The sequence below is a fragment of the Salminus brasiliensis genome, chromosome 10 (assembly GCF_030463535.1).
Source record: "Salminus brasiliensis chromosome 10, fSalBra1.hap2, whole genome shotgun sequence".
In the NCBI taxonomy this organism is placed as follows: Eukaryota; Metazoa; Chordata; class Actinopteri; order Characiformes; family Bryconidae; genus Salminus; species Salminus brasiliensis.
In genome coordinates this window covers 17021023-17048972 of record NC_132887.1, presented here as the reverse complement: position 1 = coordinate 17048972, position 27950 = coordinate 17021023, and the positions used below count along the sequence as shown (strand labels likewise).

Below are 27950 nucleotides of genomic sequence, written 5' to 3'. Positions count from 1 at the left end.
ACAATAATTCACAATTGAGCAACAAGGCCACACATCTTTACAAATGCTCCCATGGAGGTGTTTAGGTTATCTGGGGGTGGGGGTGGGTGGGGGTATGAAGCATGAAGCAAACAGTGTACTAACATCAGCGGACAACTCTGTAGTGACGGTAAAAACCTGAGTAATTCTGAATAAGACAAATCGGCAATGCTTTGTGTTGTATGCATTATGGGTTGGTTTCCTGGACAGGGATTCAAGCCTAGTTCTGGACTACACTGCATTCTGAATAAGATTCTCCACTGGAAGATCCTAATCCTTAATACTTAATCAAAACATTCTCAACCCACAGACAGACAAACATAAATACACCTGCACATAAATACATACAACAGCATTTATGCTGTTCAGTGATGAGTTCATTAACTCTCACATCCATTAATCTTGCACCCATTTCAATCCTGCATGCTGAAAACATTCCCAACAAGTCCAGTCAACACTAAATGAACTACTGCAGCAACACCAGCTACAATCAAAGTGTAATATGCTAGCCTGAAAGGGGTTCATTGCTGTGGGAAGGGTTTGACTAAATCTTATTGGTGAATTTCAATACCTGGGTCCACACTGTATAACTGTACAGCGACAGCATTGGTTAACTGTACAAATACAGTACTAGCAAGCCCTAACACACAGATACCTAGTAGTAACTGATAAGCTAAATCTTACATGGACCTTCAAATCATTGCCTTCAAATCAAATGCAACTGCCCCCCCCCTTATTGCAAATATCCCACTGCATCTACTTAATTCTGCACCACAGCACAAGCCCTTGAAAACCTGTGAATAGTCGCATTAAACCTAACTACACATCACAAACTCAAAGAGTGCCAAAATAGACAGGCAGCGCCTCAGGTGAGACGAAAGTGGGGGAAAAAATGTAAACGTTCAAGTTACAAAAATAAACTAATCATGGGTTAAACGTACAGTAGAAATAGCAGGTTGGCCTGGCCATCTTTACAAAAATATAGTGATTTCTTTGTGGACAGATCTCTGGGTGCTTGCATGGCAGTGAAGGAGGAGGGAATGGTGTTTGGAGGCTGCAGTGCAGGGCTGGTTCAAACTTGGTGAAGAGTTTCCCGGGGTGGACGGCGAGGTTCCCCACTAGTCTGCAGGCCTTAGTGAATGTTCAGGTTGTGGAAATGATCGAAAGTGGCTCCCAAGGCCCAACTCGTTTCAACGTTGTTCACCTTTTTAGTAAGCTGTGGGAGACAAACAGGTAGATTATACATAATTATCTTGATGTATCATCTTGCTGCCATTCAAAGCCACAAATAGACTTCCTATGAGGACATTTCTACCAAGCAGCGTTAATGCAGACAACTCACTACTGACAACATGCCACACACAGCACGTCACCCTTTAATTTCGACTGGTCATTTCCAGCCCAGGAAAGCTGTTGTTTTTCAACACAGTGGCAACACCCACCTGCAGAACGGTGCTGTCCTTGAAGCCGAATCCCTCTTTCAGGAGGCAGGTGATGTAGGTCAGGTCCATGCACAAGAAAGGACTGATGGGCCGGTATTTGGTCATCTTATTGCAAACTGAACAAAAGACAGAGGATCGTGTTTTAGATTGTTTGTCAAGTGTCAACTAAAAATATATGAAAAAATAATACATAGTGTTTCCATGTTTCTATAGAGAGCAATGGCTGAACCCTACTTCAAAGTGAAGTCCAATGTAAAAAAACTGCATGAGCATGAGCAAATATTACAGTGATTATATTCAAAGTCTCTATATTTTGTCTTAAAATGACATTTTAATTATTCTGAGCTTGTCAAAATAATCGGCCAATTTAGACAGGAGTAAAATATTTATTTTTCACTGATTCTTTTTAAATCATTTTATATTTTTTTTGTTGAAAGATTCATTTAATTTGCTTAATGATATTAATAATATTCTGGACATTATGTCTCATTTAGTTAAACTGTTGATTTATTAGATTTCGACTGATTCTGTTAACATATTCATTCATTTTCAAGAGATTTTGACTGATTTAGTCAAAATAATGACCACTCCACCCTAGAAATCTCCCTCCCTTTCATTCGAAATCAGGCTTGTATGTTTAGTTCCATCTAGAAAACTGTGCACTGATTTAGTTTCTAACCCAAGTTAACCTAAACTACTAATTTCGAGAAAGAAGTGCCTCACACTAAAATAACAACGTGCCTCACATTTGCTACATGCCTGTCTGTCACATTACTGTGAAACAGAGGTCCACTCATTGTTCTGAGATGTTCTCTTTCTTTAGCTGACTGTGCTAAGGAATTGTTTCATGCCTTAGCTTGCGCATGTTGTAACTCTGTGTCAAGCCACAATGGAAAGGCTGCGCCAGGTTTGCTAAGTGTTCTCGTACGGGACGGGCCATGAAGTCTCAGTCCCTCCTCTTAGATATCGGGCAACAAGTCTATCACAGCCAAAGAGAAAGGTCTGTTGCCAAGGATGCCCCCAAGTGCCAAAAGTGGCTCATCGAGACCATGCGACAGTGTTCTCACTACACAAATAAAAGCCTTACATAAGACACCAGCTCATTCCTCCTCATGATAAATCTGGCGCTTCAGTGACATTTACTACTTGATGCGATCTGGATCAAGAGCCAAAAGTCATAAATCAATCTCAGGTGTCAGGCTCTGTTTTGGAATGCTGCATGAATGCTGTAATGGTCAGTCCGTGCATGGCAGCAGCACATGCACCGAGGTGGACATTAGTTTATCTGGGAAATTGCATAACCCAGCCATATTTTAGAGGCCACTGGAAAGTGCCAAGGTAGCAGGCTGGAGAGATGCAGAGGCAGTAGAACACACAGAGTCAGGTATTTGAGTGGGAGAGGAGCAGGGTGTGTTTATGTGGTGGCGGAGCTGTCATTTTGTGAAGCCTGTGCGATTGTCGGGAGCCTTGAATGCAAATAAGCACAGAGAGTTTATGTTTGTACAGTGTGTGTGGCAAAGACTCTGACCTGCATGCTCTCATGAACGAGGAAAAAAAAACATCCAGAGTTTGGCATCTTACCTTCCTTGGCTCTCTTCTTGAAATCTCTGACCTCCACAACACCGCCTCGGGAGCCATCTTAAAAAGAGAGAGATTTGTTGTTTTTCCCAACTAGCTTCAAAAATTCTTACAGCCTACAAATGAAGAGGATGAGGGACATCCGAATAATTAACTTCAGCACTTCTTACCAATCAGGCCGGACTCCACAGCTCTGTCGAAGTAGTAGGAGAAGGCATAGAAGATGCTGTTTCCCTTGACTTCGAAAGGCTGGTGGATGATCCCTTTCACAACCCGCATTACCTCATAGTAGCACAGCTTGTACCCTGCATAACCTGTGGATGCAATATCCAATGAGATTTGATGGACGATAACAAGGTTCATTTGCCATATATGCCATGCAGTGTTTTCTGTGTGAACACTGTTAGCTATGTATGTATAAACCAAGAATTTTGACATTTTCCAAAGTATTTGGCTTATTTTGTTGAAGTAATGTCATTTTATTGATATTGCTCCTAGTTGTGTTCATTTCTTAAATTATATTTTGGAGATTTTGACTGATTTTGTCAAAAGTAAATCTTCCCACCTAAAAGCTATATTAATTTCAGCTGAAAGATGGTATTATATACCCACAAGCACAAAAAAACTGACCTCACATTCACATATAATTGTATGATTTCAAATTCATTGAACTTTTTATTATTATTTCTGAACTATTTATTAGTTATTAAAGTCTGGCCTCACTAGCTAGCTTCAGTTACCTGTGTCACATATAGGAACACATTACTACCCACAACATTCAAATGAGAATTCAGGGAGCAGCTTATTTTTACATGCCTTGTGCCTCATTTTATGCTCCACTGAATCCTGTCAGAGGTCATTTTGAGTGGTTTCTCAGTTCAGCACAAAACAAGCGCTAAAATCCTTTTAAAAAGAACTGTAAAGACTGGAAAAGTTTAGACTGTTCCTTTAAGAGTTGACCACAAACGCCTCAGGGGAGAGGTTTCCCCTCATGAAGCTCCAAAATAGGCTGCCTACATTCTGAAATGAGCTGGCTGAATAGTCACATGGCAGCAGGAAACTATGTGCCGACCATGGTTCCACTTAGCAGAGCACCCCTCTGCCGGCCATTCCCCAACAAGATTAAGCTGCTAGCTATGCAAAAAGGGCAATATCCCAAGCGTGTGTCTAAACCAGCATCTTTTGGCTACACGGCTGCAGTAAGGGAGGGTTATATCATTTGGGCACTCAACTAACAATTATCCCTTTACTTAAATACAATGTTTACAGTATTATTACTGTTCAAAAGCCTGCTGAGAGGTGGACAATTACACGAAGCGGGCAAGACGCTGCAATGCTGTTTGGCTCCACAGTTCCACAATGACGCCCTCACTAAAGCACTGTCAGATTAATGGCTTGGAGTCAGTTTAACTCTGCCTTGTGTAATGGATTGCTCACTCCATGTAACTTGGGAACAGCGCTAGGTAATCCCTTTAGTCTTTTAAAATTGTAACTGCATTAGATGCCTGAGCACCTAAGCTTCGACATTTATTTGTATTTTTGTTGTGGAAATTGCGTTCCACGTTAATCTCTTACCATCTGGGATTCCGCTGACTTTGTATGTTTTTTCACCGAAGGTCCAATCTTCTCTGAACTTCTTTGGTAAACAAGAACTTGTGAAAACCTTCCAGTCAAGACCTGGAGGAGAAGGGAAAGGAGTTAAAAACAGAAAGATAGTTTAAGTGCAAATAGGTTAACATGGCCATATCCTAACACAGATCTAGGTAAATGACATGTGTTCTGGCTGGCTGTCCCGTATTGGGCCTCAAAATGAGGTCCAAGCTGAAACACTCCCTATAACTTGAATGGATAAGCATGAATGGATAGAGCTAAACTGCTGAAGGCTGAATAGGTGGATATATGTAAATACAGTAAATTAACAAAAAGAAAGTTTCTCAGTTTCTGCATATGGATGTAGAGTAGGGACTAAAGAGACAATGTTATGTTTTGACATCCTTAGTTATGTCTAATAATTTTTACACCCACATTTTTATGTCAAACCAAAGGAGGAAAAAGTCTGTTTTACAAGGCAAGGGTCCTTAAACTATATTAAAAAGAGACAGAAAGAGCCATTACCATCTGCACCAAGTGCACCAAGAGTCGCCAATCTGGCTGCAAAGATTCCATTTCCAAGGTAACTAAATAAGGCAAGATGTTAAAAAACAGATGTTCAGAAAACACGGACAGCTGTATAAGTTGTGTAATATGGCTGTACAGAATAAACAGGTTCAGTGGGTCACCTGTGAGTGTAAAGCTCATAAGTGCTGTTGAACATGTCAAAACGAGCAATGTAGCTAGGAGGAGCCGTCAGCACTGTTTTCTGCAAGAGGAAGAAAACAATGAAACTGCATTACACTGTTTCTTCTTCTTATTTCTGCTGTTACATGTTTTTGACTATAGACCTACCTTTGATTTTGGGAGGAATGTGATTTGGGTTGAGCCTCCGCCCAGATCCAAGATACCAACTGTTCTTCTGGTTTTGGCATACAAGTGACCTGTAACACAAAAGCACAGCAATATTGTATAAAAATCGTGAGTCTATCATAAATAGAGTCTATCATAACTAAAAGGTACTGTCCATTTACTGGCCGTTGATGAATTAATGGAAATGCTTGTAAAATTATATATAAAAGGTATTTCCCGTGTTTTACACACCATTTTTTAACCACACTGAAGTTTCCATGTCTCAACAGTCAGGGTTCCCTCTAGCGGAACAGCTTGACCAAACATTCTAGCATGGCTACCAAAGAATGTAAGCTTGTAGCCACTAATTAGCATGGTGTCATCCGCATAATGCTAACCAGCTGTGGCTTTTGACTTTCATTCACTGTTAGCAACATTAGCATTTCTTGACTGACTGAACTCTTCCATAGAAGGGGGGGGGGGGGGGCAGCCCTTCCTACAGTGAGATTTCTGAAAGCTAGTGGAGATGGTGAGGGATGAGTCATGGAACCCAAGACTCCAACCTAACCATTGACCACCAGCTAACGCTGACACCACTTCAGCAAACATGAGCAGTACTTTACCTGTCAAGAAGTTCACTGTGACCCAGGCCAGCACTCCTGTAGAGAGAGAGAGAGAGAGAGAGAGAGAGAGAGAGAGAGAGAGAGAGAGATGAGATGTTATGATATGATATGATATGTTGCGTTTTGAATGATGGCAGTTTCCTGTGCAGACATATCAACACAGAATTTGTTGAAAGCGGATGCTGAGTCTTAACGCATTTATGCCTAGAGAGCACTTTTGAGTAGCCTTGTTGTGATGAGCACTGATCTCAAGATAACAATAGCTGTTGCTTCTCTATTATCAAGGTATGATTTCTTGATGCTGGCAGCCTACACCCTACTTTGGGATATGGGGCCATTGCTGAGTCATTGCCATAGCTCTGCCCCCTGCTATTAGTGGTTTCAGGCTCTGCCAGAGAGCTCACGCTGATGTGAAGTACATGCACTACATGTTTCTTCATTGAGGTCAGATCTCATTTCATAATAAAAGCATCCTGATTTCAGGGCCATCAGGGACCAGCCCAGGTAATCAGACATGTCTGAGATGTGATATTACTCACACCTCATAAAAGCAGGTAATGACTTGTACATGTGAGACTGTGCAAAAAAAATATGTCATCTCAAATAAAAAGGAGGATGTGGAGAATTATTTAATAATACAGAGTGACATGTGGGAGGATGACTAGACGAAGTTGTTTCATTGAGGTTTTCACGGTAAAGAATGGGGTCAGGAGGCGGCTTTCAAAGTTTACATGAGCAACCTTGTGTCAGGAGAACTGAAAATCCTGCCTGAGTGAAAAATAAGACTTGCATAAACGTACCTTCATTTGTGCCATTCATGATAGAGACACTGTTTTCTGGTACAAAGAAAGGAGATTCATCAAACACTTCTTTAACCTGGGGGGTGAAAGCACACATTTCAGTCTGGGACCGCAACAACTGCACATTGTTTATGATGTACTTCAGTGCTTTGTATATTGGAATATGCAGAGGAAAAACATAACCCTTGAGCTAAACCAACCCCTTTTATCTGGAGTTTGGAGGAAGTGCACTGAATCAATCTTGGGCAAAGTTGCCTGTAACTGGGGGAGTTTGAAACCACATCTGTGGTTGCTGTGGTGGCGAAAAAATACAATAATTCAAAAGCCAGTCAGGCCCCCTCTGCCCCAGACAGCCTCAGAACAGCTGCTTTTCTATGCACTAGCAGCTTCTCTTTTTCTCCCCGCTCTCTTTCCTGCTCTCTTTCTTTTCCTCCGTCTCGCACACAACGCGGTTAACATCTTCCTGTCTTTTGGCGGGACGTTCGGTTTCAGCGCCAAATAGTCTGAGGTAAGGAGGAACGGAGAAAAAGAGCGAGGGAGTGAGAAAGAAAGAGCGCTGGGCCTCACCTCATCCAGCAGGGCTCTGGCTTTCTCCATGGGCAGCATCCTCAGGCCGGCAGTGGCTTTCAGTACCACGGGGGTCTGCCTCCACTCCTCCTTGGGTATCGTTTTTTTGGCCACCTTCAGAAGCTGCCTGATGGTGTCTCCACCCTGAAGAACAAGACAACTTTGATCAACTGGAGACAGAATATACTGTAAGCTTTATGAGCATGACCAAATAACAAACAGGTGAACATCCACAGCTGCAAATTGAGGACTTCAACGAAGAGTGGAACTTTTGACTGCATGTCCAAAGACAAATGAGGTCTAACCCAGCAGTAGCACTATTGGTCTACAGCGAATCAACTTGTGTTTCTACGTGGTCAGCTGCAAATTGGAAAAGTACATACGCTGCTATGAAAATAACTGTGTGGTCGCAGAGTGAAACGATGCATTGCTGGACGGTCTGGAATTCAGATTCCATACCGCAACTACACCAGTGCTGATAATTTCTTCTTTAGGTGGTAATTTGAGGGGGGGAAAAGACCAAAAAATTACACTACCCCTCTGTCTTGGCTTGGGGGAAAACTTTCTGAGCTATTAGGATGTAATAGCAACAACATCTTCACTATTAATGTAGTTGTTGTAATGTTGTAGGCTTACCACGTCAGGCTTATCAGCATACGTAGAAAGTCCAGGCTTCACTGCATGGTACATTTCATTGTCAAGCACGGGCAGCCCAGCTGTTAGAGAGATACACACACATATACACATAAGGTTGACAGGAGAAACGACTGTAGATGTCTATCAAAAGAAGAATGGACTGTGCACAGCGCATCTCCTGTCTTCAACACTTAACAGGTTATTCTGCCTGTGCCTAGACATTTGCCCATTGTAGACGGACCACAAATGGTGACCACCAAGATTTTTCCAGACAGGCAAATGAGCAGTTTCTTTGGATTTGGAGTTTACACCATCAGGTGATGCCATGTCTCCACATGATACACGGGTCAATAGAAGGATTACGCTATCACTCTCCAAACCCACTAATCTTTGCTTGTGTTCTGTTTAATCACACTGCTTCACTGTGCAAACCATTGCATGTCTCTCTCTCTCTCTCTCTCTCTCTCTCTCTCTCGCTTCCTCCGCCTGCACATCTCCCTTTCTCTCCCCAACCAGAGGTTTCTATTTGACTTAGCACCACACAGCGAATAAGGCTGCAGTAATCCCAGACACTGCAAGGAGACAGCACTAGGTCTGCTTAGAGAGAGCGAGTGAGAGGGGGAGAGACAGAGTGAGTGAGAGAGAGAGAGGAGTCAGCTGAGTCTACAAGGCGGGACTCCGAAGGATCATTCGGAGTTCATGCAGTAGTGCTGAGTCCTGAGAATGAATGTTACTTAGGACCGGGAAGACGAGCAATCGGAGCAAGAGGCATTCAAATCCATGACTGACAAAGAGACTTACCTGTATATATCAAAACAGACTTGGTCAGTACAGGACATACTCACAGGAAGCCCAAGAAGTAAGAAAGAGAGAACTCACCTGGGTCCTTCTGAATGAACTTGTAGATGTGGATGCGGGTGCCGGAGCTGCCGGCATCGAACATGATCCCATAGAAGGTACGGCTGTAATTAAATGGACGAGGAGGCTCGACTTGGACGGGTGGCTCTGTGGGTACCTCCGGGGGCAGCTGGTTGTCCATGTTGCTGGCGCGGTGGCTGTATGTGCGGTGGCGGAGGTTGTACACATGTTGGCTGTAGTATGTAGCCTCTACTAGGAAGAAGCCAGCCAGAAGCCACAAAGACAGGAGCAACATCTGCTGTGGCATGATTTCACAAGCCGGCACACTCAGCAACTGGAGACTCTCTTAGATGTTCTTTTGAAAGTAAGAAGGAACTGTTCTGAATGGAGCAAAGAGTGTTGGATGATTCTTTGCTCACTTTTGCGGAAGAAGAAAGCTGAGGAGTGTGCAGGATGAGGATGAAGGTCAGCAGAAGAGGAGAGGAGAAGAGAGGAGGAGAAAGAGCAGCAGAGAGAGAAAGAGAGAGGGTGAAGACACAGACACACTCAGGACTGGATGGTCATCTGTTAACAGTATATAAAGACATAAGGGCTTGGCAGGGGGCCACACCGAGCAAGGCCGTCCACCAATCCTGAGCCTCTCCATCTCAGGTCCTCTAGGAGCCATCCCCCATCATCCCTTCCCCTCCCTAAACCAAAGAATGGGTCAGGAATACCTGCTAAAACGGCAAGCTTTCTTTTCTCTTCAATTATTGGGGAGAGGCTACAACAGGCAATAACCCCCACCAGCCCACAGCACCATCATCTGAAGTGGCTTGAAGGCAACTAGAAAGACTCCTAAAAAAGAAAAAAAAGGAGTATATATTAAGACTTCAAAACAGGTTGGAGAATGGAGACTAGGAGCATTGCTCCTAAAATACTCTTTATGGGTGTACTTAATTAAAACTTGCACTCTTACTTGCTACTTGCAGTCAGTTTTGTTGCTTAACTACTGTTTTCCCTCTTGACAACACTTTCAGCCTCCACTTGCAAACTTCCAATTAATTTAAGTCAGCTTCCTTCCCCCCAGAATTGCAGAGGTGTCACGAATCGGCTGCTTAAGGATCCTAAAATGCTTCTTACCAAGTGTTGCATTGCTAATTAAGATGTAGCTAATTTGAGTTTATTATTCATCTCATAACGTCTAAATGCAGGCTTTTTCCTTTTTCTTTTGTTTAAAAAGGAGAGTAAAGAAACGTAGACATTATCTAATTTATTGTGGGACTTTGTGGCGAGGGTATTAAAATTGCACCATAATCATTAAACTTAGAGTGCTGAAAGTGCTTAAGCAGAACGACTGGACACAGACACTGCTGTGAGTAATTGTGGGACATGGGGGTAACTTGTGTTGTATTCTCATTTGCCACCTGACGTTTTGCAGACCGTTAAATTGAGCATCTGTGTCTGTGTTGCTGCCCATATTCAAGACCATCATCAGATACCTCTCCAAGGTTATTTGAGGACAAATGAAAGAAACTAGCTTCAGAATGACACAATATATTCTGTAAATTGCCAAAACTCCTGTGCATGCCGCTTGGAACTGGCACAAGCAGCAAAAAGCATGCAAGAAATCATCTACCTCCCACTCATCTCTGACTGCAACAACCACAGGAGAAAATATCCTCAGGCTCACTTAAAAAGAAGGCATGAGAACTATGAGGGATTATGCGTTCCTGTTTAAGTAGGTTATTTGCTGAGGAACAGAAATGTTTTAAACGTCTTTGTATTTTGCTGGCTGTTTCTTCATTTGCCTTGAGGCATGCGAAGAGCTGTGATGTGGTGCTTCAGGCAAAGAGACCTCAAGTGAACCATGCAGTTTAGAGTGGGATTTTCTCCACCCAGTTAACGTAAAATTTCCCCATACACTCACGCACACACACACTGCTAAATGAATTGTTTCGTGTTACTCTATAGCGTTTAGCTGGGCCACCGCGACCTGCCCTCCTTTGTTCTTTTCTCGCAACAAATGAACGTGGTTGACCGCACGATGCGGCTTCACAGTGGCTCCCGTCAGACCCTGGTGCCCCGTGTGAGGAGAAGGGAGAAGGGAAGAGAAGAGATGGAATGGGCTGAGGAGGATCGCAGGCTGGGGCTTTAGCGTGGAGGGCGGGAAGGAGGGCCATGGAGAGGGCAGAAGAGGGAGGGAGGGTGAGATGAAGGGATCGAGAGAGGGGTGGAGTAAGGGTGGAGTTTGGCACGGCTTGTGCTCCCATCATGCCATTCCAGTCCCGGGCTACTCGGCTGAGCAGAGCAACTGTTCCAACACTGTAATTTGGGCCTAAAAATATTACACTTTCTTTCCTCTTTCACTGCTTTTTTCAAACCCTGTGGTACCCCATTATGGTCTTTTCTCCCTTGCCAAGCATGCATGTGCTGGACCTCTTATTGACTTCTTACAATTTCAGAGGACACTCCTGCCCATGCCATGGTAACAGCACTGTGACCCTATGTCTATGGGCTAATGTAAAGGAGCTGTATCCTGAGACATCAAATGTACACAATTTGCCCTTACTCCAAATGTAGCCCAAGACATGTTTATTGCCTGATGGTTGCTTCTTTACACTCTTCAAATGATTCTATGAGAAGAACCAATTTTGGTTTAATAAAGACACATGTTTGTAAAAGAGGCGTGTGAGTGTGAAGAACATTTTGTTCTAAGAAAAAGCCTTCACTCACAAACTATTTTGACAAAAGTATTGATACATCTGCTCCTTAATAGTTTCTTCCAAAATCAAGGCTAAAAATTCTCACAATCATCACAACTCCTCAGTTCATCCCAATAGTATTGGAAGGGGCACCATCATTCCAGAGAACACAGGTCCAGTTGTCCACAGCTCAATGGTAGGGGGCTTTATACCCCTCTATCCCATATCTGGCAATAGGCATAGTGCCAGTAGTCATGTTCATGCTCCAGAGAACCCTATTCTATTGGCAATACTGGTGTGTGCATTTCTGCATCTGTGTCAGCAATAGCTGTACTTCACAGTAGCTGATTCATTATTAGAAGGGGTCTCCACAAACATTTGTACATATAAAGTATCTCAATTACAAACATGGTTCTTTATAGAACCAAAAGTAGTTCTTCTGAAAGACTGGTTTAAAATTGACATCACTCAGTGAATCATATGAAGCACCTTAGCAGTCTAGTGTAGTTCCGTACTGGAGCTATGAGGCTAACAGTAAATGTAAAATAGTAAATCTAATCAAAACAGCCTCTTGGTTACATATACTTCCATTACACTTTAATTCAGCTCTGTAGCTCTAAAGTTCCAGTGTGTAACTGTTGTACTCACAGGACTGTGTATTGTGTACAGTCTGTGCGGTTTCTTGCAGAAACCCTTTCAGTCAGCATTAGGTCTGCGTCCTGCTTTACAGTATAAAAGAGCATATGGTGTCTAGCTTTGGCTGTAGTCACTTGCCCTGTTTTTCTGACACAGACTTCAGATGAAGCACACACATAATTATGTGTACGCATAACTGCAGACAATTACTGACAAAGCGTTCTGTACATCCCTGGATGCTCACAATACATCATAAATTGTGTTTACAGCACGAAGCAGAGCAATTACAGTACATCATCTGACTGATGTGAAGAAAAATGAGCTGGGATGATGGAGTCAAAGCCTGACAAGTTAAAAAGCCAGTCAGGCATTTTTGGACTGACAAATGTTTTGCCGCAGAGGAACAATGACAATTTAAAAGAATTTGTTGCCCAACCATGATGATCAGCATCCTGTAATCCACATTACAGGGAAAATAAGCACCCTGAAAACAATGGAATACTACTCCAACACATAAAAAAATATTGCAACAATAAGAAAGGAACAGAGCTCACGTGGTCCTAAAAAAGGAACAGACTTAGCAAAGAAATGTGCAAAAATCTGTTTGCTTGTGCAAAGCTAGTGATTTGGCAATGGATTTGTCATGATTGTGTTGTTCAGTGAACTATTTCAGCATGTGCCACTGAAGTTAGTAAATCAGGCGTTTAAAGTCTTTTCATCCTCTACAAATGACACATTGTGGATATTGCTGGACAACTCCCATCCAGCCCTAAGAAAAAAATATTCAGAAAGGATGCTAGATCCAGCAGAATGAGCTTACACCTACGTCACATTTTGTTAGAAGGCCTCTGGTTTGGGTGTAATAAAAAATGATTGCAGCTATCCTCTTTTGCCTTGTGAAAAAGCATGTGTCTTGTTCAAAGACCTGTGACAAAGCATTATTACAGGACAGGCCAATGGGCTGCCATGCATTATTACACAATACTGATTCTAAGAGCCTTCCAACATAAGGTGTCCTCCTCCTTTTGTAAGCTGATCCCTCCAGAGCTAGAAACCCATTATAAATATACTACATAGTCGGCCACAGGAATGCCATGTTTGTGGGTGTCCTGCCCAACAGCTCCCATTGAAGGGACTAAAAGGTTGTAATTACAATTTTGGTGATAATGACAGATTGAGAAACGTTCACGGTTACTTCTATAGGGAGAAGGGACTGGGGGGATGGGGTGCTTGTGCCTGTCATAGCAATTAGCTTTAAATTTAGTTGCTTAACAGCATACATGGTGCTGGAGCTTCAGCCCCTATAAGTTTACAGTAGCTCCACCCTAAACTTTTGCCATATTCTCCCTTTGGCTTTTTCTGCTTGTGGAATGCTCTATGGACATCTTCCAGTTACATCAGAAAGGAGCTCTCGTACAGAAATGAGTAGTTTGGAGGCCGGCAAGTGGCCTGGGTGCAGGCCTGCAACGCCAGGGTGGTGCTGCTGGATGGATTCGAAATGATGTTCTGCGCTAAGTTTACATTGTTTTTCAGAGGGCTTGGCTTTCTCAGAATGCTAAGTCAACTGCAATTTTGTTGAACTTTTGCGGCTAGTCCGCAGCTTATGTAATCTTTAGTTATAGTTACACTTTGCACGATGTCTGAATCTGTCAATCACCCGAGCTGAGTTCCTCTCAGGGCAACAATGGGAAATTGTTGGGACCCAGCCTTTAACCCCACCAATTCTTTTTTTCAAATTAGCCTTCAGTTCTACGGCCTCTGGGAAATGCCACCAGACCACAAGGACCACAGGCACTGCCACAAGGACCAAAAGAAGAAGAAGATTACCTAGAATTAAATTATATTTTTTGGACGACTATTGCATTCAATAATAAATCACCAATGACTATGATAAGAGATTAAAAATAAAGGGCAATTTACAGATGTTTTTAACTTTGGTTTGATGGTTTGGTTTGAATTTCAATTCAAGTGGATAGAAACTTACTAGAGGTGTAATGGTACACAAAAGAAACGGTTCGGTTCACACCGCAGTTTGGACCTCACTGTTCCATATGTGGAAGAAAAAAGCAACAAACACCCCAAAAAGCATAACACTAACCTAGGACAGAAGTGTGACTTACAGTGTGTTACACTCAGTGTCATATAGTCCCCCTTGAGAAGGCTGCTACAGCCTGTAGTGTGAGTGTTAGCATGTTCAATGTGTTGCTGATCCACCATGATAGCATGAGTTGCAATGAGGGCTGAATGGTGAAAAAAGGTGAATGAGGGATAAATAATAACGAAAGTTAAGAAAGCTAAAAGCACAATCACCAGCAACGAGAGAGAGGATGAGCCAGGAGAGATAACAAACTACCGTTACCACAGAGGTACTCCTAAATCCACTACAATACCCACAATACCATGCAAATATAATGAAATATAGTTCTGCATTATGTTTGTCAGTCCTTATCCACTGCATGGACGGTTCACCCATAGCTTACTGCGTACCATGTAATCTCTGTACAACTGCATGCACTGAACACTGATTTACATACTGCCACGGTTTGATACAAACACACATACCGCTACAACTTACAAAATTGCTCACAGTGGTGGTTAAAATAACCACATATGTAAAGTTATTAAAGCTTTTAAAAGTTCCATGATAGAGAGCTAATGGATTAAATGGAAGCTATGGGTAAAACTGCTGCCTGAGACATTGTTTTACAGTATATTTTTGGACGAAATCTTGGCCCCAAAAAATAGTAGTGTTTTTTTTTCAGTTTTACCACTATTTAATTATTATTTATATTACATGTAAAACTTAGCTAGTAAAATGGATGAATGTGTCTTGCATACACTGGGACCCTGGTTTCTATTAGCAACACTGTCCACTCAACACAACCTGTTAGAAGACACCTGCGTCAGACCAGCTGCCACTCACTAGTCCGACCACCAGGCTCCCCAACCACCCGTGCCAGACCAGCTGCACACTGACCACAGCTGACCATGTTCAAATCTACATGGACTCTTAACTATCTGTTATTACTAATATTACCACCAATAACCATCAGTACTCTCATTACTTTTACCATCAATACTATATATTAATATATTAAGTTATACTACACCATGATTATTGTGACTATGATATTATGATTATGTTGCACACCTGAGCAGTAAAACAGTTTTATGCGGTGGTTCGGTGACTTTTATCAGTAATTTATAAATAGTTCTGATCAGAGGAGGATGGGCTCTCCTTGTGAGGTTTTCTTCCTCCCGCTCTGAGGGAGTTTTTTCTTGCCTCTGTCACCTTTGGCTTGCTCACTGGGGGTGTTTTCATGTCTTCTTATGTTGTTGATTTCTAGTTCTGATTACTGATTACTAATTCTGAAAGCTGCCTTGTGACAACACCACAGTCAAATGTATTTCATTTTTACAAATGAAGAAATCTGAGTAATATGTTTCGCTACAATGAACAATTTCACATTAAACCACTCGAAACGACATTGTTTATATGTCAACGTTTGAATTTTTGTAAGGATTTAGGAATAATTAGGTAGATTTCTCCTTTGAAACTGTGGGACAGACGGTATACATGCAATGGATGAGTGCAGGAAGTATCGGTGCTCACCGTCTCCATGGTAACAGTGGTAAACAGCGTGTCGGAGAAGCTGTGGAGAAGTGCTGTTCTAGATAAGACACTGCGTCTGAGTATTTATCGCTATCTTTTAGGAAACATGCCGAAGAAAAAGGAAAAGAAGGGAAAGAAGGGGAAAGGGTAAGTAAGATAATTTGTTAAAACATATAGCTAGCTAGATTTTCTGTCTGCCAACGATATCAAGGTGTTAAAGTAGTTTTCTGAACAGTGCAAGTTAGCTAGCTACCTTAGCTAACGTTCACTAACTAACGTTTCCTAGCTAGCAAACTTTCTAACTTTATAGCATTAACATAACATTATAAGATTATATTATATTACATTATTATATTATATATTATATTATATTATTATATTATATATTATAATATATATAATAATATATATAATATATTATATTATATATTATATTACATTATTATATTATATTATATATTATATTACATTATATAACATTTTTTATAACCTTGATACCACTAGCACTAGCTAGTCTCCTGCATTTTACGGTATCTTCTCTCCCAGTTCTCTTTGTCATCTTTTGACATCCGAATATATCCATCATTTTAATAGAAAGGGAAAAAAAGAAGGCAAACTGGAGTCGAAATTGGATAAAGAGTCTGATGTCGAGAGAGCTAAAGCCAACGCAGCCCTGTGGGAGGCCAAGCTGGAGGTGACGGAGTGTTCACGGGTGGAATATCGCGAAGCTGCTCGCAGACTAGCCCGGGCAAACGAAGAGCTCACCAATCAGCAGTACAGAACCGAGAAGGACAACATCGACATAGTCGCTTTCCTGAAGAAGACGGACCTTGAAAAAGAAGCAAAGGTTGGTCCTGAGTTTGGTTCTGAAATGAATGAAGTAATGCCCCTAGTTCAGCGCAGTAGAGAACAGGTGTGCGCCAACATGTCATGGCAGCTAGTCTTATTCTAGCTAATGTGTTCATGATGTTGATTTCACACTTCTTTGTTTCCACAGATTGCTGCGTTGGAAGAACAGCTAAAAGACCAGAAGTCAAAAGCCTTACATGAAAAAGAGCTTGTAGTAAGTGCCCACAGGCATGAGGACTGCCAAGCTGTCCCCCCAGTGCAACAGTAGTTGTGTATTTAGCCATTAGATATAAACATACAAACCATGTTCCAAAAACAGGGACTGACTGGACAGATCACTCTAGGTTAGATCCTGGCACAGGACATTTATACATGCCCAGCAGTGCCAGCGCAGTGAATGTTTAGTATACAGTTTCCTGCCAATCATAATATTTCATATATCACAGCCTATTAATTACACTGCCTGTGGGGTGGCTGACTGGCACCTACAGTAAACTCAGAATCTCCCAGAAAGTGCAAAACTGCTCCCAACAAACAGTATTTCTTCTTTCTAATTATACACTTACTCACTTCGCTCATTTAGTGCAAAAAGAAAATACACACACACACAAAATGTAAACATAAAACTTTATAACAGCCCCAACATTCGCAGTCATGTAATCCTATTCTGTGGTGCCTTGTAAAACCCTGTAATTAAAACCTATGTACTCTTGGAGTGCATCAACTAGTTTTGATATATGCCAAGTTATCCATCCTCACGTGTTTTACGGTTTACTTGGTAGCAAATTACAAATGTCACATCAACATTATTATTATGTCGATGAAAGCTTTTTAGAAGCTCAATTGCAGAACATGAATGCATTGCAATGATTTTTTTATATAATTCCAAATGGTAGCTTACCATCAGACCACTTGCAACAGCACCAGTCTCTGAAATGCTTTATTTTAGAGTTAGAAAATACACTGCTTTAGTCAACAGCTGTTTTCCATTTATCATCTCTTACTTCATGCTGGTAAAAATGGGTCCCAATAAGTGTTGGGCACAAAAAAAGTCTTGAAACCAGCCTTTGGTCTGGACAAACTTAAAACATCCCCTTTTTAGACACTCATGGCAGTGTCACATTTGCCCATGTAGCATTATTCTGGAAAATACATTGTTGTGGTGGACTCAGATGTGATTTCAAGGCCAACCCCACTTGGACTCGGTAATGTGATAAAACACTTCATCTTGAAAGCGGACTTAGCTAATGGAAACACTCTAAAGCAGTCACAGAGTTAAAAAGAAAGAAAAAAGAAAAAAAATGTGGGCGCCTGCTTTTGTTACTGCTTTTGTTAAATAAATGGTCTGACATGTGACTGAGCTGAGGGAGAAAGTCAGTCAGCCAAAGTATTATTTCATCAAGGCTTTTCCAGCTGTAGCCATGTGCCCTTGCCACTTTTTGATAGCAATTAAAAAAATGCCGCTTAAGCAAAGAAAGAAAGAGCGAAATGCAGCTGGACCTGCGCAGTTAATCTTATTTGAACCAGTATTGCAGGTCAGACCTTAAGAATTAGCTAACTGCAAAAGGCAGCAATTATGGTATTCTGTTTGGTGTTCTTCCGCTTAGATTCTTAGACCTAGAACAGTGATGACATAGCTACAATGAATGGTAGTCACAGGTGCTGTTTATGGCGATGTTGCAAATATGGCTTTCAAAACTGTAAATATGTGTATGATTCACAGTTTGTGAAACAATGACAGCTTGAATACTGCAATTAGATGAGCATCATCAGAAAATGGCCAGTTTCTTTTTTTTTTTAAATGTCATGTAAAATATATGATTCCATATGTGATTCCTTTCTGTGATGCTAACTTAAAGGTTTTTAACCTCAACAAAGAAACACTGTAAAAACACAAAGTTTTATATTTAGAAACATGCTGACTTTATCAGTTCATCACTGTCTGGCAGCATACAGGATAGAGGACGTTTGGCAGATGCCAGTAAAGAGCTATCTACCAAACCGCACAGTGCCAGCAGTAACATTTGAAGCTGGAGGAATAAGGGTCTGGGGCTGATTTCAGGGTTTAGATATAGCCCCTTATTTCCAAGAAAGGGTTAAGGCTACAGCACAAAAAGACATTTACACAGTTTGGTGCTTCCAACTTTGTGGCAACAGTTTAGAGAAGGCCTGTTTCTGTTCCAACATGACAAGTTTGGTGTGTAGGAAATCTATAGCCCGCACAGAGCCCTGACCTCAACCCCACTGAATATATTCAGGATCATTTAGAACTTTGAATGTGAGCTGGGCCTTTTCATTCAATTTAAGTGCCTCTCAAATGCTCTTTTGATTGAATAGGCACCAATTCTCTCAGAAGCAAGAATTTTGAAGCCTTAAAAAGGGAGGCTCTCTATATTAAAGCTAATTTTTGTGTCCAACAAGCTTGTGGTTTTTTACGCTAGTCATGTGGCAATGTATATGGCCATCTTCTGCTGCGTCTCAATGGTAGACTATTCTGATATATACCAGTAAAAACACTTCTGCACAACACCACACGCTACACTCGCCTAACATTACTGTTAAGAAGGTATTTTCCTTCTCCTATTAAGTTACTGTCTTAGAAAACACAAGGTTTTGTTCTAACAGTGGAAATATAATTCCTGAAACAAGCAAAAATGATCAAATGGCCGTTATAATGTTAGATTTAATGACATTTCATCATAAGATCATGTTTTTAGAGCAGAATAGTTTTGAATGACTACTATTCCAGTATAGGACAAGGCAGAATGGCAAAGTCTGTTACATTGCTGAGCAGTACTGAAATCTAAGCTCTCTGTGACCAGTAGGTTGTGCATACAAGACAAGCGGCAGAAGGTCAAATTGCTGTTTCATAACTGTTGGCTTGGAAAGCTATAATGCATGGATGCAGTGGTCTCTAAATAGCTTCAGTTGCTAGTATTTTTCTGGTGGGCAGCCATGAATACTTTTGCTTTGGTCGACATTGGAAAGGCCATAGGCCATCCAAACTTTGTAATTCCTACCCCAGCGGTCGTAGGCCTGGCCTCCCAGAGTAATCCCGTATGTAGAAGTCATTTCTCAGAAAACCTGTCCTCCCTCTATTCCTAGTCCTCCAACTACCATTTTTTAGAAAGGAAAAAGGAAAAAAACATATGGTTATTCCAGTTATCATAAGTGCCAGCTGCCAACTGCACATTCTTCTTTGCTGATTGGTTGTTGCAGGTTGCGGAGTATATGCTGAAGATTAATGAGCTGGAAGAGAAGTTCAAGAAGAGGTCCAATGAGTTCCGCATGATTCAAGGCGAACTGAAGACCATCAAGGAGTTCCGCAAGAAGAAGGCCCAGATGGAACAAGACCTTAGCTCTGTACAGTAATGCTGATATTGCAATTTAGTATGAGTATAGTTTCTAGTTACTGTGTAAACAAATAGATGAGGCCTTGGTTTCACATGAGGGACATGCCACCATGATGATTACAGTATCAACAATAGTAACACCTTTATTTTTCTGTGGTCTGTGGTTGACAAACTTGATCTCTAGAGAATGTCAAGCAGAGACATTAAAGGCATGACATTTTTGTCAAAGAGAAGACTTTGAAACTTAAGCTGTCTGATGCTTTCTGGCCTTTCCATGGACAGACTGTATTTTTCAATGCTAGGCCAGTGGTTTGCAAAGCCGTTCTCAGAGCGTTCCAGTCAGTCCACATTTTTGCTTAATCCCAACTCTCAAACTATAGGGATAGAGCAAAAAACATGGACCGTCTGGGAGGCCTTGAGCAGTGGTTTAAAATGATATTCTCTGCATACTTTGTTAGCCCCCTTTCACCATGTGCTTCAATAGTCAGGACCACTGGCAGGTATTATTTAGGTGGCGGTTCATTCTCAGCACTGCAGTGACTATGACATGGTGGTGGTGTGTTAGTGTGTGTTGTATTGGTACGAGTGAATCAGACACAGCAGTGCTGCTGGAGTTTTTTTAAACAATGCCGTGTTCACTCATTGTCCACTCTGTTAGACACTCCAAGATAGTTAGATGTGAAGTCAGAGACAGAAGATCATCTGTTGCTGCACAGTTTGTGTTGATCATCCTCTAGTCCTTTATCAGTGGTCACAGGATGCTGCTGGCTGCATATTTCTGTTTGGTGGACTGTTTTCTGTTTGGAGTCTGAGATGTTTAAAAACTCCAGCAGCACTGCTGTGTCTGATCCACTCGTACCAGCGCTACATACATTAACACACTACCACCATGTCAGTGTCACCAGTGCTGAGAATGATCCACCACCCAAGTGGAGCTAATATAATGGACAGTGAGTCTAGAAACAAGGAGGTGGTTTTAATGAAGTGGCCAGTTGTTGTGTATCCGCTGTGCCTTTTAAGGTGGAACAGGAACTATAGCCTGGTGGCTAACGCTAGTTTGCTAACTATGTCTTATCTCTATGTATTATTCAACTAGGTATATTATTTATATCGATAAATCTATAAAATATGAATAAATATTTCAAGTAAATTTATTTATTTTTAATGTGGCATGTTGTCCTTCATACAAAAATGCATATATGAGTTGGAAATTGAAATTTAACATTTAGAACTACATTGCCATTTTTACATTTTACCATTTTATTTTAATTTTGATAATTATATGCTTCCAAACTTCTGACAGCAAATGTCATGTGTCAATGTTATCTTTTTCAGATGAAAGAAAGTATGTACGTTGCTGAACGGGAACACAAGGATAGTCTTGCAAGAATGGAGCACAAGTTCTTTAGTGAGAAGGTATGCACACCAGGGCTGCATGGTGGGGTCAAAATACTAGTATTGTCACAGGTTGCAATACATTTAGCAGTATATTGATAATGTATCAGTGAATCGGCAACATAGCCTGATTAAAACTGACTTGGATTATTTTGACCAAACTAATTCATCCCTGCGACTGGCGCTCTGTCCAGAGGGGTTCTGGATAATTTCCTTAAATAAACAGAATAATAATAAAATATGTTGGATTTAATAAGATTCTTGTCTAGCATTACATTTGGTCTGCAAAACTAAATGTAGTAAAAATCAGGGATACCTTTTCATGACACTGTAAGTGCATTTTAAAAGAGGTTGTATACAAAAGACAGTAACCATCACTTTCGCCTCCTACTCTATCCAGGCTCGTTTAGAAAAGGAAGCGGAACAGAGAATTGCCCGGCTAGCAGAGAGAGCTCACAATGCAGCGATTGTGTGAGTGTCTTTTCTGTCCATCTTTCCCTCCTCTCCTCCTTCCAATTACAGGCTAATTTTACTCTTCAAACTGCAGCGTCACACAGTGAGGGAAAATAAATAACCTTTGTAGAAAAACAAGGTTATTATCGTGACCACACTACATTTTTCTTCCTGGAGATAGTATACATCACCTAAGCCAATGATTATATCCTCAACAGAGGAGATTACTTCGCAAGCAGTGTGTATGAAAGTGTTCATGTCTGAACATGTGTGTGTATATGTACCAGGGCATTTTGCGTGGCCACAGCAAAAGCCGTATGTTAGTTTTTCTTGATTAGTTTACCAAAGCCGAGGCAGCAAACCTTCTAATATCTCGCTTCTTGATGTGGCACTTTTTTTTGCGAGGGAGTTGCCTTTTTAGAGCGTTTCCACATGACAATCCTCCACCTGCTTCCCTAGACCAAGCACTTGAGGTCAGCCTAATTCAATTAGATGAGTCACAGCTAAGTGAACTGAAAACGAGGCTAGTCTCTCAGAATTGTGTAGCTGTTGAACTTGAGGGCAGATTTGAGGGAAGTTTCTGCCATACTGTATATCAGCTGGTCACTCCTTTGACACCTTTTTTTTGCATCCCAGTTCCCTGTGGCTGGGGCTATGCTGAGTACAATGCCTTTATTATGACAACTAGAGTGCATTTTTTTCTCTCTAAATTCAGTTTAGGTGTTTTAAAGATTTGTCTGAACACAAAGCTTGTTCCAAAGTTTACAGTTTCAACAGGTGTTCACACTTATGACAAGCAGTTAGTATAGTGTGTCTTGTAGTTCCCTAAAGGTTTGATTCTTTCCAACAGGCAGCTGGACGATGCATCTCGCTCTGTGTTTAAGGAGAATGTGCGTTTGAACGAAGCACTGGGGTACCACCTGAAAGAGGTGGAAGAGCTGAGAAGGACCAATGAGGCCCTGGCCGAGGAGAACGCCTCCCTCATCCTGCATAAGGTACCATCATTATGAAGATGTGCTTCTGTCGCTACACAACTATACAAACCAAGACCTTTTTTCCAAGGTCTTAATAAGGCATGCAATATTGACATCAAATAAATATTCAGCCCTCAACTTACACATCAGACAGCATTCTGACAAACAGGTAGCTCCCCTATGCAGGGGTTCCCTCAGTATGGCGTCTCAATGACAGCTCTGTGCACAAGCTCTAATGCCAGACCGCCATCTTCTTATTTTTGGATAATGGGGTTATTTGACAGCTTGTGAGGACTGGAGACTTTCCCAGTGTCCTCGGAGCGTAAATGCCCTCAAAACGTAATTAAGGCAACCACTATATTTAGTGGCATGCAAGTCACTGAAGTCATGAATTGAGAAGCCCTGAAAGGCATGATTACTAACAGCTCGAGCAGACGTGGGGAAATCCTCCCTGGGCCAAAAACGACATACATGAGACAAAGAGAAGCCACCTTTAGAAATAATAAGTAACCGAATGAAATTTATAACCATTTTCTTATTCTGGTAGTTCTTGATGTCCGGTGAGCATGCTGGGAATGGTATTTCCCCCTCTTGGGTATTTATTTGCACTGGGCTGTGTGTGTTTGTGTTCTTCTCCTCACCTTCACTCTGGGAGCCAGTCTCCCGTCTCGCTGTGGCCTGGCACGCTGCATACTTTCCATCACTCCCCACCCCCACCGCACCTTTTGCTCTCTCTCTCTCTCTCTCTCTCTCTCTCTCTCTCTCTCTCTCTCTCTCTCTCTCTCTCTCTCTCTCTCTCTCTCTCTCTCTCTCTCTCTCTCTCTCTCTCTCTCTCTCTCTCTCTCTCTCTCTCTCTCTCTCTCTCTCTCTCTCTCTCTCTCTCTCTCTCTCGTTGTCCACTGTGACCTGCTGCTGACAAACACAATTGATGGGACTCCTGCATGGGGCGCTGTATGGCACACACGCATACAAAGGTATGCCAAAACCAGTCACTAGACATGTAGAAATAACTTGTAGACATGAGTACGCAGCACTGTGAACAAGCTAGTAGTGGGGGGGGGTGTTGAATTCAGAAAAGAATAGGGTATAAATTGTAGTGATCGGCTTGACCCAGACTCTGATATTATGTAATTATGTAACGTCAGTCCAGTCCAGTCCAGTGTCCGCTTACTCACTGCCCCCACAGGAGACGAGTGAGCTGATGATGAAAGAAAATGTGGCCCAGCTGGCGGCGCAACGGAGTGAGATCTCTGAGCTCAGGGCCAAAGTGGCCACACTGGAGCAGGCCCTGGGCATCATGGCTGCCGAGTTTGAGCAGGAGAAGACAGCTGTGCTGGAGCGAGCTGTGGTCAGCACTCAGGCCAGCGGTGTGGAGTTGGAAAAGCTCCAGAAGCTGCTGTCCATGCGGGAGCGTGAGATGAGCCGAGTGAAGCAGCTGGCGCGTGGAATTGTGGAGCAGCGCACTGAGCTCGAGCTCTTCTTTCACGAGGCTCTGGCTCAGGTAAAGCAGGAGATTACAGCCAGCCAGCTCCAGTACAGGTACCCCAGCACACACACACACATACACACACAGACAGACATATGACTGGACTGATAACCTGAAAATTAGTAGTGTCAACTTGAGTATATAAATTGACTGAATTAATTGTAATTAATAAAAAGGTACCATTTATTTGATTTAGGGGGCAGCCAGACAGATTAATAAAAAGATTTATCACAGCAACTGCTCTCTGATTGAACCTAATTTAAGTTCTAATAAAACAGAGCAAGAAAATAATTAAAATAATTATTTTAATAATTGGTCTTTTGATAATTAACATCATTTACTCTGACAGCTGTACTGAAGACACTCATCTGAATGTATTATTTTAACACAGACTTTACACATACACTTTGCTTACATTACATATGTGATACGGTTGACAAATAGATCTGGTCTACCTCAACATACTACACCTGAACATACTGCACTCTGCTATTAATCCACCCAAACACCCAGTTGTAATCACTGGACTGGACATATTCACACGGCTTACTTTGTATAGTAACTTAGTTTGCGTCTTAAATCATACCTCTGTCTTGATGCAAACATTGCTCGTATTTGCACGTTGCACATTGCACATTGTGTTTATATGGATTTATATAACGATTTGTATAATGACAATGACAATGAGTCGGGACGCTTTGCCATCAGAGAGGTCAGAGAGAACACAAGCGGCCACGCTCTCTCCCCTCATCACTCTTAAGGGATGTTGGCCGTCACCGGCATCTTTTAGCTTGTACAGTGGAGCTAGGGACCTGGCCCTTTACTCTGAGCGCTTTGACTGCTTGCCAATAGTGCACTGGTGGCAGGTTGAAAAAAGGCGGTGGCTTGTTTCACACGTATCGGAGGAGACATGTGGTCCTTACCCTCCTAGTTTCGAGAACATTGCTAGTGCTAGGGGGTGCGACAAATGGTTGGGTTAATTGGAAGTACCAAAAAAAAAAAGCTTTTATAAAAAAAAAAAGTATGATGACAAAGTTTATTTGAATTGAATTTCTGATTACATATGTTTATGAATTATGAAATATGTGTTTATGAATTATGAAATAATGTATGAAGACAGGAGGCAATGGTGGCGTATCGCAGACGAATGAGTGAAGCACGAGCAGGGAGGACGGAGCACCCCCGCATTCGCAACTTCAACAAGACTCCTCACAGCACAAACAATGTTTACACTGACCTGGAAGAGGCTGAGAAATGGTGAGTTGGAACAGGCCACTGCATGAAGGTTACAGTGGTTATGGTCCACACTAATCCCTTCTCCATAGCAGGGTTAGTCAGGACCAGAGTTTGCTCAATTTCTGCTGCAATTGGTTTTCTTCAAAAAGCTTTTACTAATCGCTTAACTCTGCTTGTGAAATGAAAAGGAAAACACTGTTTTACTCACAAAAATGCATTTTAGGAGCAACCTACAGAGCTCGAAAGTGGACATGTCGGAGCTGACCTGGGAGCAGAAGGAGCGAGTGTTGCGACTGCTTTTTGCAAAAATGAATGGCTTGAAAATAAGGTATGAAGGTTTTTGAGTGTTTAACATTTTGTCAGACTTTGTCAGGCTTTCCCTAGAACTTTCAAGAACTGCTAAAAAGCTTAAATCCTATAAACAATGCCCTACACATATGTTGTGAGTAGAGGACAGTTAAACTAGCAGTAATTAACCACAAGCTTACTGGCAATAATCGTACAACTACTCACAAATGTCTAAGTTGTCTGCACCATGGAGGAAAAAATTCAGTGCATGGTGATCTTTCCATTCACAAGCCATCTCCCCAGGAGATTATATCTTTAAATGCAGCCATGTGCATCCAAGTCGTTTTTTTCCTCTTCTCCCATTTCAATTTATGACCACTAATTTGGAATTATTGTTAACATACCCCCAAAATGAAAACAGTCTCCAAATCAAGCCTGTTATTTTGTTGTTCCTTTCACACTAAAGCCTGAGCAAATTTTGCTAGCAGATTTTGATGCTTGGAACAGAGGACAGAGGGAGAGCCAGGGCCGAAAGTAAAAATAGGGGCGCTGTAGCCACAGGAGCATGTCCATGGCAGGAACCATCTGGCTCCAGAGCCCGAGCCCGCTGCCCGGCTTCACGTGCATCCGGCAGCTTGTTTAGCACATTTGAAGCACTTGCGGTTCTCCCGAGGCAGCTGGAAAACATCACTTCGGAGAGAGGAGAGAGAGAGAGAGATGCAGGGCAGGGAGAAGAAGGGAGGAGTGGAGGGATGAATAGATGGATGGAAGGATGGAGGACTTGGAGAGGAATATTTATTTATCTTGACTGTACTGAGAAATGTGTGTGGACATGTGTTCCTGACATACAAATATTAGCCTGGTGGTTTGAGGAGGATATGGTACAATATAGATGGGTTATTCTTCGATTGAGGGCTCTTTTTAAAATCAACATTTGGAAAAAATAAAATTATGTCAAGGCAGTGTTCACCTGCTTCAAAGTAAAGACTTGACGATGGCCAAGCCTGAGTTTATATAGACTTATGTTAAAATGTATTTGCCAAGTGCAAAAATCCAGGTTATTTCAAAGGGTTCAGTTACTTTTTTTTCATTATTTAAGTTTTTTTCTGGAGCTCTGTATCAATGTCTTACATCCATATTAACTGAAAAGCAGTGAGAATTAGCTTTATTAAGTAAAGCATTCACTTTTTTTCAAAACTGAGATAAACCTGAAATCCTGAAAAACTCATTAACATCACATGTTTTGTGTTGGTAATGACATGTTAGGTCATGTATTTCTTAACACTAATCAACAGCTATTATAAGATGCACTTGAAATATGTAGAAATAACAATGGCATTTGTGGTGCTAGCCCTGTCTGGAAAACTGGCACTGTAAGTAATAAAAGCCACACGATCAATTAGCATAGTGAAAGCTGCATACCCAAATCCTCTCACTTGGCATCAATTTGTGTTCAGGTGTTAGGTAATCTCAAGTACGTAGCTGTTATAGTGCGGTTGTAATGTATATCTGATACACGGTTATCTAGAAAAACATTCAAAAAGCATGTTAAGAAGCAGCCATCTTGCAGATTAAGTCAGAAAACCACAAACAAGCCTATTTGAGATTACTTAACAACTCCATGCGGTTTTAAGCAAGAGTGTGATGATTTAGGAATGCAGTTTGCACAATGCTAATTGGTGGGCTATATGCATGCATTCCTTGTTAGCTACATTAGCCTCATAACTCCAGTGGAAGACCTAAAAGAAACCAACCAAGCTGGTCTTAACTTATGAGCTTCAAAAGGTTGTGTTGCTTTTTTAACGCTTATGTTTTTCTTACATTTGCCCGCAGGAGAGCAACTGAGCCTCCAGCGTTGACAGCGTCCTCTGTGAGGGACCGCTGCGGCAGCGATCCAGGGTGAGGCAGCAGGCCAGGAGATGCGGCCCTTTCTTTTTCTTCTGCTTGCAGATTACAAAGCGTTTGAGTGATTTAGTCAGTCTGAGGTTTTGTGTGTAAAGTTCTCACCCCGAGCCTGTG

At 41.8% G+C, this 27950-nt stretch overlaps 2 protein-coding genes across 3 annotated transcripts in view; one reads left to right on the top strand and one right to left on the bottom strand.

Annotated features, from left to right (window-relative positions):
• Positions 1 to 1150: 1150 nt before the first annotated feature.
• On the bottom strand, positions 1151 to 9271 carry entpd5a (ectonucleoside triphosphate diphosphohydrolase 5a). Its single transcript, XM_072690414.1, has 13 exons — positions 8986 to 9271; positions 8107 to 8186; positions 7471 to 7614; positions 6904 to 6979; positions 6104 to 6139; positions 5484 to 5572; positions 5318 to 5397; positions 5154 to 5215; positions 4614 to 4715; positions 3209 to 3352; positions 3042 to 3098; positions 1461 to 1576; positions 1151 to 1234 (listed from the first exon to the last, which is right to left on the bottom strand). The coding sequence occupies exons 1-13, from the start codon at positions 9269 to 9271 to the stop codon at positions 1151 to 1153; spliced, it is 1356 nt and encodes a 451-aa protein (XP_072546515.1).
• A 6663-nt stretch (positions 9272 to 15934) lies between these two features.
• The window catches only part of LOC140564248 (basal body-orientation factor 1-like), a 12594-nt gene continuing 578 nt past the window's right edge, over positions 15935 to 27950 (top strand). For both annotated transcript variants that reach the window (XM_072689520.1, XM_072689519.1), the window contains exons 1-11: positions 15935 to 16044; positions 16492 to 16744; positions 16895 to 16960; positions 19966 to 20109; positions 21435 to 21515; positions 21895 to 21965; positions 22798 to 22942; positions 24108 to 24460; positions 25524 to 25664; positions 25867 to 25971; positions 27765 to 27830. In XM_072689520.1, the coding sequence (XP_072545621.1) occupies positions 16004 to 16044; positions 16492 to 16744; positions 16895 to 16960; positions 19966 to 20109; positions 21435 to 21515; positions 21895 to 21965; positions 22798 to 22942; positions 24108 to 24460; positions 25524 to 25664; positions 25867 to 25971; positions 27765 to 27830 (1466 nt within the window). In that variant the 5' untranslated portion in view covers positions 15935 to 16003. The remainder of the gene's footprint in view (positions 16045 to 16491; positions 16745 to 16894; positions 16961 to 19965; positions 20110 to 21434; positions 21516 to 21894; positions 21966 to 22797; positions 22943 to 24107; positions 24461 to 25523; positions 25665 to 25866; positions 25972 to 27764; positions 27831 to 27950) is intronic.